The following is a 14,645-nucleotide window of genomic DNA, read 5'->3' on the forward strand; positions in this document are numbered from 1 at the left end:
AGAAGGTATCCACTGTCAAGTGTTAGAAGGTATCCACTGTCAAGTGTTAGAAGGTATCCATTGTCAAGTGTTAGAAGGTATTCACTGTCAAGTGTTAGAAGGTATCCACCGTCAAGTGTTAGAAGGTATCCATTGTCAAGTGTTAGAAGGTATCCACCGTCAAGTGTTAGAAGGTATCCACCGTCAAGTGTTAGAAGGTATCCATTGTCAAGTGTTAGAAGGTATCCACCGTCAAGTGTTAGAGAAGGTATCCACCGTCAAGTGTTAGAAGGTATCCATTGTCAAGTGTTAGAAGGTATCCACCGTCAAGTGTTAGAAGGTATCCATTGTCAAGTGTTAGAAGGTATCCATTGTCAAGTGTTAGAAGGTATCCACCGTCAAGTGTTAGAAGGTATCCACCGTCAAGTGTTAGAAGGTATCCATTGTCAAGTGTTAGAAGGTATTCACCGTCAAGTGTTAGAAGGTATCCACTGTCAAGTGTTAGAAGGTATCCATTGTCAAGTGTTAGAAGGTATCCACTGTCAAGTGTTAGAAGGTATCCACTGTCAAGTGTTAGAAGGTATCCATTGTCAAGTGTTAGAAGGTATCCACTGTCAAGTGTTAGAAGGTATCCATTGTCAAGTGTTAGAAGGTATCCATTGTCAAGTGTTAGAAGGTATCCATTGTCAAGTGTTAGAAGGTATCCATTGTCAAGTGTTAGAAGGTATCCACTGTCAAGTGTTAAAAGGTATCCATTGTCAAGATTTATGCTTTCTTCGTAGTACCTTTTGTTTTAAAAATCTTGTTCATTCTGAAAATTATGCATTTTATAAATTCCATCTTTACACGACTGGGAAAACCTGATGTGTAGTTGAGATATTTATCCAGGATTTGAAGGTCACTTATAATATATGAGTTGTATGTTTTGGTAACTATGACATTTTGTGTTAGGAGTGTGTTATATTCCGCTGTTTCTCATATCAGTGGATGTTGTATGTTCAGATGTTTAGAGTATTTAGGCAACTTATGAACTCATTCCAATCAAATACTAGGGTGTAGAACCTCTTTTGTGAAATGTTTCACGCAGCGGTTACTGAGTTCTGATGCAGTGACCAGGTCATGGTCAAACCTTCTTGTCGTTGGTGATACTGATTTTCATGTTGAAATTATATTGCGTTGCTAAAGATGATTTGCTATTACGGAGATTGTCAGTTGGTCAGTTGAATGCTTTCCTTAAAAGCTTGTTGTGTATGTGTCACGTTTAAGGGGTTGGTAGATTAATTGCTTAGTTGTATGAGTCACAGCTCATTATATGGTGAGATTATCATGGTTGTTTTATAGCCTCTGAAAATCTGAACATCCATAGTTCAATTATACAAATATCTTTCAAATAATGGTCATCGAATGTGTTGCCATCTCTTGAGAATAATATGAATTAATAGAAATCTTATTAATGTGCCCCACAAGGTTAGTAACAAAGTACCTAAAATGTGCAATGAAAATCACGTAAAATGTGTTTTTCTTTGAATCTGTACATTTCTGCATCGAAATCGAAGGCGTGTGAAAATAGCATTCCAAATCTATATTTTGTCTTGTATGAGTCACTGCAAAGGGAACTTTCGTCACTACCGATACTCGTCAGCTAAAGATATTTTGTTTCTTGTCGTCAACTGACGAGTTCTGATGTTAAACGAAAGTTCACCCGAGTTTTATCATGAATTTTAAGTCGTTTAATTTCTAAGCTTTGTCAGTTTTTTTTTTGGAATTTTAATTCCAAAGTAATCATGAAAAAAAAAAATACTTCAATGAAATACAGATGCAAAATTCAAAGATGGCTGTCGATGTATATTCGTGTGCGTTAAAAAAAAGGTAATACGTAGCAATTGTTTTGTTGTTATATCACATTTCTGCTCTATATCTCAAGCGATAAACACGTTTTAAAGCACGATACACAACGGTAACTACTTGCAACTAGGATACTTTTGTAATTATACAGGAATACAATGCACTCGTGTTCAGAAGATGTTTTCTTTCCATAGAATTCAAGTATGGACTAAATCTTTAAAATTTGTCTTCCATGAGATGACGTTGGTGCACAGCTTTTGTTGGACGCACCTGTGACATGCTAATGATTACATGATCAATATTAGTCACGTGATTTAACGCCAGCGCGTGCATCCTGCTCTTAATGAATTGCTATAACAAGCGTTTGATTGAATATTGTACCTCTCGGAACAATTCTTTGGCACGCATGCGTGCTTGCTTCTAAAAAAAAGTCATGAATTATAATACTGGTTCAATTACGGTTACTAACAGAACGCTTTATAAGTAAACGTCTCTAGGAGCGCTCAGTAATTACAATATTTATTAAAAGTAGTATTTTATATACAAAAAAGTTTATATGTTTGTTTTTAATTTTCGACGATAGAATCAAAATGGTAACAGTGCCCTCTGTTAAATTACGTAACTAACACCAGCTTTTCGAACTTACCCACAAATTATGCAACTCCCTTTTAAATTTGGCTGAGGGTGGCCGGATGGTTTATGTGAAGAAACTATTACACGTTCCACATTTTCGGGCCATAGGTACCTATAAAGCTTACATCATTATTCAAAATTAGGGTGTCCCGAAAGTTGGCGGTGGGCGCTGTTGACTAACATACTTCCCTGTAGTCTACAAGTTCAAAATCAAGGACAGCTGTGCGAACATAGCTATTATGTAACTTCGCGCCAGTATCCAAAACAAACGTTTCTGAACCAGAGATGATGTGGCTAAGGAGTGGTTATAAACATTTTCTGTCTGGTAGCTCTGCGTATAAAGCCATACAAACTCTGTACAGGTAGTTAAATATTTGTTACACGGTATTCTCTCATCCATAACCGCAACAACTATTGGTAATAAGCCAAGTATACAGTGTGAACAATAGCCAGTTATTCACTGAAAGAGACTTGCAGCCCGAGATTTCATAACTCATACAGTGGCTAGTCTATGACAACACATTACTGCGTGGAAAACCAAAATGCATTAACATTACTACATAGAAACCGGCACTAAACTTTGAGAGAAGTTACCTCACTGAGGTGAAGACATAGATCTGGATGTATTAACATTACTACATAGAAACCGGCACTAAACTTTGAGAGAAGTTACCTCACTGAGGTGAAGACATAGATCTGGATGTATTAACATTACTACATAGCAACCGGCACTACACTTTGAGAGAAGTTACCTCACTGAGGCGAAGACATAGATCTGGATGTATTAACATTACTACATAGAAACCGGCACTAAACTTTGAGAGAAATTACCTCACTGAGGCGAAGACATAGGTCTGGATGTATTAACATTACTACATAGAAACCGGCACTACACTTTGAGAGAAGTTACCTCACTGAGGCGAAGACATAGATCTGGATGTATTAACATTACTACATAGAAACCGGCACTAAACTTTGAGAGAAATTACCTCACTGAGGCGAAGACATAGGTCTGGATGTATTAACATTACTACATAGAAACCGGCACTACACTTTGAGAGAAGTTACCTCACTGAGGCGAAGACATAGATCTGGATGTATTAACATTACTACATAGAAACCGGCACTACACTTTGAGAGAAGTTACCTCACTGAGGCGAAGACATAGGTCTGGATGTACTTATAACGACTACGATTTGATTCTATTGTAAGAAATATCCAGTTAAGGTGAGATATTTGTTTGTATTATACAAGCTAGGATTAAAGTAAAACGCTCGATGTTTTTTGTTAGTTCACAATTGTAAAGAAAATATCGACACCAGTTGCTAAAGTGGAATTGTTATGTTCAATATGAACAAGTATGATATTGAATTATTTAACATACCTTGGTTACACGTCACACTGTACAACAGTTAGATTACGCTAACACTAAACATTTAGTACAGTAAACCAGTAAATTATCGAAACCCACCATTCTAATTTCTTGAGCTATGGGTTTGTTTGTTTGTTTTGAATTTCGCGCAAAGCTACGCGAGGGCTATCTGCGCTTGCCGTCACTAATTTAGCAGTGCAAGACCACCCACCACCAACTCTTGGGTTACTCTTTTACCAACGAAAAATGGGATTGAAAGTCACATTATAACGCCCCACGGCTGAAAGAGCGGGCATGTTTTTTGTGACGGTGATTCTAACCCACGACCCTCGAATTACGAATCGATCACCTAAACCACCTGGCTATGGTGGGCCTTGAGTCATAGGGGTGGGGGAACATCCTCTATACCAAGTAAGTAGATTAGCATTTAATCGAAAACTGCAGATAATTCTTCTTGCCCAAAGAGTTGTATATGTTTCGGTTGTAGCCTGTTCGTCTACAGATGTAGTTGGAGTTGGTTGACTGGTTGAAGCTAGTTTACTGATGTTAGTAAAGGAATACGGTGGTCATTCCAAAAATACTCAGTCGACCTGAGTGTACGTGGTCGTGTTCCCCATGGATGAGAATCGACATTAGTGTAGAATCAGTTTTAATTTATCCGTCTGGTGTCGCTAGTTGTTGTCCGTCACTCGGTTCCTGCGCTAATTCTGACGAAGTATAATAATTCAGATAAGAGGTGTCACTAGGTGCTGGCACACGGGCCCCGTCCACGAATTCCCAGTTTATGTCTTTAAAAAATCAGAATACAACACCAAGATTGATATCACGCCTAGGAGCCCGAGCCCCGAACTTTTTTAAGTTCATAGAGCCCCTCTGATTCAGGTCTCTCTCTCCCTCTCACCACTCCACAGAAAGTTTAAGTGAGTAAGGAGTTAAACGAGCGGTTTGAGTTTGACATCTGTTTCGAATTTTCTCAAAAATTCCGCGAATGAGGGCTCAAACCGAAGGAGAAAGTCAATAACAAACTAAATGACGTTGACACCAAAGAAAAGTGACGTTTAATGTCGCGCGCAGCACGTGTGCATTTGCTACACTCCATTTATAGCATTACTTTTAAGCCATTTAAAAGACTAATGGGTACGGACATTCTTGATAGGTGGTCTTCAGTTCTATTCGGTTTCAGTTGCATTAATAAACATACTTCATGGCAGAACAAGAGAACAATTCTTGACAGAAATAATCACCACAAAATATGTTAAAAAAACCACAGAACGAAACCTCATAATGTATAATAGGATATACGTATTTTATTTATTCTTTTTACTGAGATATGCACGCACGTCATTTCAAAGCTGATTTCCGCGTGTCTGGACAATATACATATAAAGTTGAACAAGTTATCTTCTTGTATATCAGAAAAATGATGTTTATTGTTTTCTATAACACGACTTCCACAAATGTTCTTTTGTTTTGTTTTTCACAAATAAATACGATTCGACGTAATTTCCAACTTACGTAATCGCACATTTCCACAGCGTGTTGTAATACGCCATACTTATGTTACATGATACAATACGGTGAGGCTTACGTCATCTTTCGATAGAAAATTAGCCCAATAGTTTTTAGGGTTTGGCTTACTTTTGTATCTTTGTTGGATTTCGAGCATGGACACACCAGGGAAGGTTGCACTAGCCGTTCCTAATCTTAAATGGTTGACTACAGAGAAGGCAGTTAGTCATCACCACCCACCGCCAACTCTGATCCGACCGTAAATTTGGACTTTATCATCATATACAAGTAAGGCCCCAAAGTGTAGAGCATAAATGTTCATTGTTTTCAATGATATCGGGATTCGAACCATGATACATGAGCTCCACAGTAGGGTCATGCTAACAACTGGACAATGCCTTGCTCCATCACTTGTTTACTGCAAGCACCATACCAGCTCTGTTTCTTCATTTCTAAGAGTATGTGAAATCTTTATGTTCGTTGCACATTGGCCCGGCAAGGCCAGATGGTTAAGGTACTCTGAAGGTCGCGGGTTCGAATCCCCGTCGCGCCAAACATGTTGTCACTTTCAGCTGTCCGGCCGTTATAATGTGACGGCCAATGGTAAAAGAGTAGCCCAAGATTTGTCGGTGGGTGGTGATGACTAACTGCCTTAACTCTATTCTTACACTGCTACATTAAGAACGGCTAGCGCAGATAGCTCTCGTGTAGCTTTGCGCGAAATTCAAAAAACAAACAGTCGTTGCACATAAATTTCACGCATACGATCTTAAATATCAGTGGTTTGGTTTGAATTTCGCGCAAAGCTACACGAGGGCTACCTGCGCTAACCCTCCCTAATTTAGCAGTGTAAGACTAGAGGGAAGGCAGCTGGTCATCACCAGCTCTTGAACTACTCTCTTTTACCAACGAATAGTGGGATTGACCATCACATTATAACGCTCCCATGGCTGAAAGGGCGAGCATGTTTGGTGCGACCGGGATTCGAATCCGCGACCTTCAGATTACGAGTCGAATGCCATAACCACCTGGCCATGCCGGGGCCTAGATATCAGTGTCCTCCAGTTGCACAGCAGCAAGTCTGTGAGTAACACTAGAAACAGGGATTCGATACCTGTGGTGAGCACAGTACAAATGGTCCATTGTGTAGCTTTGTACTTAACTACAGAGAAACAGTAGATTTCACAAAGGAGAAATTGATGCTATTTTTTAGATCAAAGTGCATTATAACTTAAATGGAATATAGTCGCACTAATAAATCTGTGTGAGAAATTAACAAAGTAAATATGACAGAACAAAACACACTTGTTAATCCCACAAGCTGTTTTGTGTATTAATGTTTTAACAGGTAACACGAAAGGTGAAAATCTCTACGTCACCTCATTCTTTTGAAACGTTTTTTTTTTTTCCTTTTCTATCTGGAGAAAATAGCAACTTTAATGTTTTGTAGTTGTTTTTAGACGCTTGGAATTTGCAAATAAAATACAGTTTTATAGTCATATTTAATATTGTTAATATAACGCTATAAATTAGTGCATCACCTTATAACGACCCATTTAAGGTCACAGGAATATGAAAATGCTTAATTTTCAAAAATGTTCTAACCCTCACCTCAATACTAATTTCAACACGTGTTCCTACGTCGACACAAACGGCAGCTCTGGAACCTCCGAATTACGATATATATATTTATTTATTTATTCTCAATGTTTCTCTTAAGATTTCCACGGAGGGTCGCAGGTTGGAATCCCCGTAGCACCAAAATACTCGCCCTTTCAGCCGTGGGGGTATTTATTATAATGTCACAGTCAATCCCACTATTCGTTAGTAAAAGAGTAGCCCAAGAGTTGACGGTGGGTGGTGATGACTAGCTGCCTTTCTTCTAGTTCTGTAGCTTTGGGCAAAATTCAAAAAACAAACATCTTAAGACTTCAGTAGCCACATGTAAGATACTTCCACTCTGGAAGACATAAATTTGATAATAAATATTTACACTTATCATAAAACTCCACGTGAAACATAATGAATCCATATGTAAGGGAAATACCTTCAATGTGATAATATTCATTAAAGTGTAAAATATCAATATACTTGAAAATATACGTATGTTTACGTAGAACTATAATGGTTTGTTGTCTTTTAGGTTTCGTTTTTTTTTTAATTAAAAATACGTATTTTCTTTGGCAAATTTTTATCACAAAAATTAATAAATTGTATTTTCTTTACTTCTTATAAATGATTACGTATAGTTTAGTTTTACACTAACAGACACACACGCTGTCATTTGAAAACTAATTTGTTTTGGCAGAGAAAAAAGAACCACGAGAGATTTCCTGAAGTGAAGGCTTTTGTTTAACACAATAGATTCAGCTATGGAAGAGATCTACATTATCAAATTGAAAGATTTAACACTACGATCGTCATCAGAGACACCAAACGGTGATTGGATTGGAGAAGCTACTTTAGGTCTCAGTATACTTCATGTCACATTGGGGATCCTTGGAATTATACTAGGAATCTTAGGATTGCTTGTTGAATATGATTCTAATCACATGGGTGCTGGAATATGGTGTGGTTTAATGTTTGAACTCACGGGAGTGTCTGGGATTTTTGTGTGGAAATTTCAGCAACAAAGATCAAAAATGAGAATTTTTCTTGGATTGTCATCGGTTTCAGTTTTTGCATCTATTCTCTTCCTGGTGCTCAGCTGTTTCGGAGTAGCTAACTTTCATGCAACGCCAAGAAACTTTAACCAGATGGCAAGAGTTGGTGGAAATGCGATCATAACGGCCTTTCTGGAACTTACAATCTCCATCTTATCTGTGGTATTGGCTAGTAGTGCCATCTATCCTTCTGGTCACTGCTCCCTGTATACTTGCAAAAATCGTAAAAAGAAGAAAGTCATCATTGCCACAAACGTTTATGGAGGAGTTGAAGCCTCCAAGTGGATTCAGCAAATTAGCCCTAATTGCATCATTTATTTTAGCCAGAACGATAGAAACTTGGAAGCCAATCGTCGTGTCGGAGAGTACGTGAGAGAAACACAGCAAATGATAGAAAATCATGATGAGTATTCATTTTCAGAAGAAAGTGCTGTTCCCGCAGAATTGGATGCTTCAATAGATTCTGAACATTGGAGAAATGATGTGATGGAGATTTCACGCGTCACGGATAATTTTACTTCTTATATTAGAAACGAAATTAATGAATAATATCTCTTAAACAATGAAATCATGAAGAAAAAACACATAAAAAATTAGTAAGATGTTTTGTTTTTTTTCCCAACAGGAAACTAATAGATTTTTGTGAGGCTATCAAAATCGAAAATGACATTGTATCCACCCTCCCTTTCTTAGGTGTATCTTTACATCTTATCTAGAAATCTGTGTTGCCAATCCAATGCAATTTGTATCTTCTGGTTGGATTATGGATTTGATTAGAACAAGAAAAACAAAAGAGATAACTTTCTTCGTGTATCACCAAATTGAACTAAAATGTAGGCTATGTTTAGCGATGTAGGTTTTCATGTATATTAATTGGATTATTATACACACCAAACCCTCCTGCTATCTGTCACACTCACTCATCTCGTTTACTGGAAATTTATAATGAAGAAAAATTATGGAAAGAAAAGACTAACGCATACGTTTACGAAATGACGTATCTTCAGTGATTCGATTCGTTCATTTTCTTCCAAACATGTAATTACCAAATAATATTCTATGTGCGCTGTTATTTTACCCTTTTAAACAAATTACCATACGTGAAGGAGCTCTATTATTTCGCAAATGTTCGGGTTATTAGAGCATTTAAAGTATGGTTTATCTACTTGGTAATCGTAACTAATTTTATTGATTGTGGACAAATCTAACAGTGTTATATGGTTCATCTTATATAAGTTGCACTTTTGTAATGCCTTCTAGTTGGAGCCATATAAATAAACTATCAAAACGCCAGCTTAAAATGTTTTTAGTAAATCATGGATTTAGCTGATGCTGCATTACGTTTATAATTCTCATAAATATGGTATATAAAGCAGAATACATTGTTCTACTATGAGGTATCTGAAAATAAAGTTATTTCACATAAAAGGTTCTTATGTCCTACTCTTTCTGGGGTTTGTGTAAAATAATTTTCATATAACTTCAATAACAGTTATAATTTACTTCAAAAGATTTTTAAAACTTAGTTATTATTTAAGAATTTGGCTTCGCTACAGATATAACACAAAAGACGTATTTGGTTTAATTAGTATATTATGAAGTATATAGGATTTTTTAAAAATAAAAATAAAAGAATTATTTATAAGTTCGTCTGTTGTATGACACCGAACAGAGTCGTTACAGTACTTGACTATAAATAATTATTACAACTTGTGACATAAGACTGCTTCTGCTTTCATTCATGGACTCTTAGAATATACAACTGCAAACAATTATTGAAGCAAAAACTGAGGAATGGAACAAACAGAAAGACGTGTAAAAGAACTGGAAAACTAAAGCCTAAATGTGAATCAAGTCACTTGAACACAGACACTGGATACTGAAAACATTGACTGTATCATAAGACTGAGAACAAACAATGAAAAACTGAACTGAAAACAGTCACTGTATCATAAGACTGAGAACAAACAATGGAAAACTGAACTGAAAACAGTCACTGTATCATAATACTGAGAACAAACAATGGAAAACTGAATGGAAAACAGTCACTGTATCATAAGATTGAGAACAAACAATGAAAAACTGAACTGAAAACAGTCACTGTATCGTAAGACTGAGAACAAACAATGGAAAACCTGAACTGAAAACAGTCACTGTATCATAAGATTGAGAACAAACAATGGAAAACTGAACTGAAAACTGTCACTGTATCGTAAGACTGAGAACAAACAATGGAAAACCTGAACTGAAAACAGTCACTGTATCATAAGATTGAGAACAAACAATGGAAAACTGAACTGAAAACAGTTACTGTATCATAAGACTGAGAACAAACAATGGAAAACTAAACTGAAAACAGTCACTGTATCAAAAGATTGAGAACAAACAATGGAAACACTGAACTGAAAACAGTCACTGTATCATAAGACTGAGAACAAACAATGGAAACACTGAACTGAAAACAGTCACTGTATCATAAGATTGAGAACAAACAATGGAAAAACTGAACTGAAAACAGTCACTGTATCATAAGATTGAGAACAAACAATGGAAAAACTGAACTGAAAACAGTCACTGTATCATAAGATTGAGAACAAACAATGGAAAAACTGAACTGAAAACAGTCACTGTATCATAAGACTGAGAACAAACAATGGAAAACTGAACTGAAAACAGTCACTGTATCATAAGACTGAGAACAAACAATGGGAAACTGAACTGAAAATAGTCACTGTATCATAAGACTGAGAACAAACAATGGGAAACTGAACTAAAAACAGTCACTGTATCATAAGACTGAGAACAAACAATGGAAAACTGAACTGAAAACAGTCACTGTATCATAAGACTGAGAACAAACAATGGAAAACTGAACTGAAAACAGTCACTGTATAATAAAACTGAGAACAAACAATAGAGAACTGAACTGAAAACAGTCACTGTATAATAAAACTGAGAACAAACAATAGAAAACTGAACTGAAAACAGTCACTATATCATAAGGCTGAGAACAAATTAGAGTGCAGACACTGTGATATAAAACAGAATGAGCTTATCGCAACTTCTCAGACATACTCAACTGTTTCAATTTGAGTTGAATGCTAAAGTTGTGATTTAGATAGTTTATATAAAGCGAGTGTTAAATTTGATTATTTTTAGAAGCGATAGTTTATTGTAGATTTGTTTCTGTAACAAGAGTACGAACCACACGTTGTACACTCCAGTAGTTATGAATTGGTGAGTGTTATATTAATGTATCGTGAGCCTTTTAAGTTTTTGTCGTTGTTTTATTCGAATATTATTGCATCATAATATAGAGTAACGTGTTTGACGTTTTAAACCACTGTTGGCGTATAAATACGGATCGGAAATTTTATTAGAAAGACAGATCTAAACTGCCGACTGTAGGTTTAGCCATAAAGATCATATTGTAGCGATATTTAAAGTGAAAATACCTCGTAAGAGAAAAACACAGCAAATAACAGAAAATCATTTTCAGAAGAAAGCACTAGTTCCACAGAATGCATTGTTCGTTCGTAGAGTGGGTGTACAAAGAAACAATATACTTGAAAATCTACGTATCATAATGATTTGTTGACTTTAAGGTTTCGTTTTCTAAAAATTGTAAATACATATTTTATTTGGAAAATTAAAATTCCCCTGACCGCATGACTTAAAATTTAATTTTTACACAACCATACTTAAGTCACTGATTTCATTTAACCTGTTCAGTGCCGTAGACGAGATAACGCATCCAAGCCGATCGGTAACACAGTGTCACGGAAGAGTTAATCCGTTATCAGTGATACCTAACTTCAACACTAGATGGCAGCACCACACACGCATTTGACCTACTTACAAATTGTTTCACTTTCGATCCAAAATTGCGTCACGAAAAAGTTACAAAATGAAGAAGAATTACAGTTGTATTGTAGCAGCTGAAATAATTGGCAGTCAACAGGTTAAGGTTCTAAACCTGACAGAACTGTATAATAAAAATAGTTCTCGTAAAATAATACAGAAAACTTATGAAGCAAAAACAGTTACTGTTAAATAAAATTTAACAAGTCAACAGAATGTGATAATAAAGGCTATTTTCTCAACGTAAGAACTGAAAAACCCTCTTTTTCATTAAACATAACATATTCACTGTCCTATGAGAATAGAGTCATAATAAAATGGAAAACTATTTCCCAGTGCTTAAATTGACTTATAGTTAAACAGTGGACTTAAACTAATCCACTTATTATTTACTTTGTTAGCTCCTAAGATATTTAAAACTCCAGTTTATAGTCTAATAACATGCTATTAATTAAATAAACCTAGTTGACTGAATATAATTGTTTCTCATATTAATAAACATCCAAGTAAAAACCGATAACAAAAATGGGTTTAATACAAAAAACTCAAGATTTTATTATTGTACCAAATCGTTTTTTTATTGTTTGCGTATGAAGATTTTTACTTCCAAGATACACAACCAATTTCGCTAACAGCGAAGAAGAGATAATGATAAAATAAAAATACACTTTTGCCACATTTTACATTTTATATAAATATTTATTGAATATCCGTAATTTCATGTCAAACATTTCTGTTGTATATCATAAATGTTTTGCCTACATGATTAAACATAAAGTAAAATATCAAAGAGCTATAATAAAAGAAATTCATTAATCTATCAACCAGAACCAATAAAGAGGTTCCACTGTCATCAAATTCTTTATATAGGAATGAAACATCAAAGCATTTATTTATTTAGTAATTATTTAATTAGAGAGTTGATTATATTAATTAATAATAAAAGGGAATACTTGCAAATATTTTGGTTTTCATCTTACTAGAAACGTTCCAAAGATATATATTAATGTTATTGTAGTCTTCGCAACACAATAGTAACAGGAATGAATAACATACTTCAAATATACATATACAATATTAGGTTTTGTTTCTTTGTTTCTGACAAAAATAACATATATTTCCAACGATTAAGCCTTTTAACATTTTCGCACCTAAACATCTCAGAAGTGTTAATAATTCGGCGTATCGTGGTGTTAAATTACTAAACACTTTTAAGAGAAAAAAAAAAAAACCAACACAGCAAAAGGTTTGCCCATCAATCAAATTTATATCGTGGAGAGAAAGAGAATTGTTTTTTTAAAAGTCGTACAGATTTAACGAGGCTTTCCTCTCATCAGAAATAAAGTATGTTATGACTAATTGACGAATTCGAAAGCTGTCACGTTATGATAACGTAACAGATTCTGAAACTCCAGTTTTTAAGTTATTACGGAGCATTTTTGCAATAAAATCGTTAAAACCATCGGAAAATAAAGTTTAGAATGTCTGCTACACTAAATCTTAATTTTATCTATAACTCAAATGTTCCAGTTGTTCGGGCCGATATACTCGATGTAAAATTGACTTTGCACGTTTCTCACGTGAACTCAAATCCCAGTTAACATCAAAACCAAATTCGAGTCTCTTGCGTGGCTTCCAATGATAAACGATAATAGCTTTTAAATGACTTAAAAAGTTAATATTGTGTACAACCATACTTAAATTAAATATCCTACACGTGTTCAACTGTATATCTGTTTCTATTTACATTAATACACACATTACACACAACAAATTATTATAAACTGTTCGAATAAAAACCTTAAACGTCAAACAACTTAATCTAACCACGTGACAAAACCACCCAGGTTTTTACGCAATTTAGGGTTTGTTGATTTGTAAATATACCGTAAACTCGAAATTAAACTTAATATAAGACGTCACCTTACTAGCAAGCTGATCCCGTTTAAAGTTCTACCAAGCTGGGAGAAGAAAACTGGCACCGTTCGTAACTGAAACTGTTCACTGGTCATGATATGGGTTTTGCTACCTTGCTGTGTGATTTTATGTCACGGCCTTACCACGACTTGTTTGTAGTAGATTTACCAGTAATGTTACACACTAATAGCGTGCAGTGTGAACACAAGGCGCAGACGAATATGGTTTAAGTGTTATTTTATTAACAGCGTGCCTTTATTAAGGTTACTTTGTTCTTTTGGCACAATTTAACAGTAACCCGGTCTGTATTTAGTTGTTTCTAGTAATTGTGTGAATTACCACACTTGTTATTAACCTAAAATTTACTTGTATTTATTCACACACCGAGAACAGAATCTAGAAAGTTTTTGTACTTTTAATTATACGTTAAATTTTAACATGTTAACGACGTCCTTCATTTGTCCCACACCGTCATTACACCGTAGCCTAAATGGCTGTTGCCAGGAATGAAGGGTTGAACTAGTTTTCGGAAACCCGAGTCCACCATCTTGTCAACTGTAATATCCTCTCATGATATTCGACTTTCTGTAGAAGTTAGTAGAACGAACGCCCGGAACGCGTGCTTCTCCTGACGAATGGTTAACGCTGTGATACGGGCCGCTTGTCTGAGACTTGAACAAATAATATTATTAAAAAAACGTAAAATGAGTTTAATTAATAAATCTTACAAAAATGTATTTCTTTCTCTAATATTATATTAATTACATTAATTGTTTTAGGCGGTTAAAATCAGCACTATAAAACAATAATTGATTTAATACAAGTTAAGTTTTAAAACTATTTTGTAATTTTTAGCCGTAACCTTG

The 14,645-nt window shown here is 35.3% G+C and overlaps 2 protein-coding genes across 3 annotated transcripts in view; one reads left to right on the forward strand and one right to left on the reverse strand.

Annotated features, from left to right (window-relative positions):
* Window positions 1–2,496: 2,496 nt before the first annotated feature.
* Window positions 2,497–9,429, forward strand: LOC143231850 (uncharacterized). Its single transcript, XM_076466572.1, has 2 exons — window positions 2,497–3,684; window positions 7,647–9,429. The coding sequence occupies exon 2, from the start codon at window positions 7,711–7,713 to the stop codon at window positions 8,548–8,550; it is 840 nt and encodes a 279-aa protein (XP_076322687.1). The 5' UTR covers window positions 2,497–3,684; window positions 7,647–7,710; the 3' UTR covers window positions 8,551–9,429.
* A 4,619-nt stretch (window positions 9,430–14,048) lies between these two features.
* Window positions 14,049–14,645, reverse strand: part of LOC143231851 (uncharacterized) — a 37,495-nt gene continuing 36,898 nt past the window's right edge. For both annotated transcript variants that reach the window (XM_076466575.1, XM_076466574.1), the window contains one exon: window positions 14,049–14,450. In XM_076466575.1, coding sequence (XP_076322690.1) covers window positions 14,331–14,450 — 120 coding nt within the window. In that variant the 3' untranslated portion in view covers window positions 14,049–14,330. The remainder of the gene's footprint in view (window positions 14,451–14,645) is intronic.

This window comes from Tachypleus tridentatus, chromosome 11 (genome assembly GCF_004210375.1).
Source record: "Tachypleus tridentatus isolate NWPU-2018 chromosome 11, ASM421037v1, whole genome shotgun sequence".
Classification (NCBI taxonomy): domain Eukaryota; kingdom Metazoa; phylum Arthropoda; class Merostomata; order Xiphosura; family Limulidae; genus Tachypleus; species Tachypleus tridentatus.

Coding starts and splice junctions, on each gene's coding strand:
- LOC143231850 (XM_076466572.1), top strand. CDS start 7,711: ATGGAAGAGATCTACATTATCAAATTGAAAGATTTAACACTACGATCG.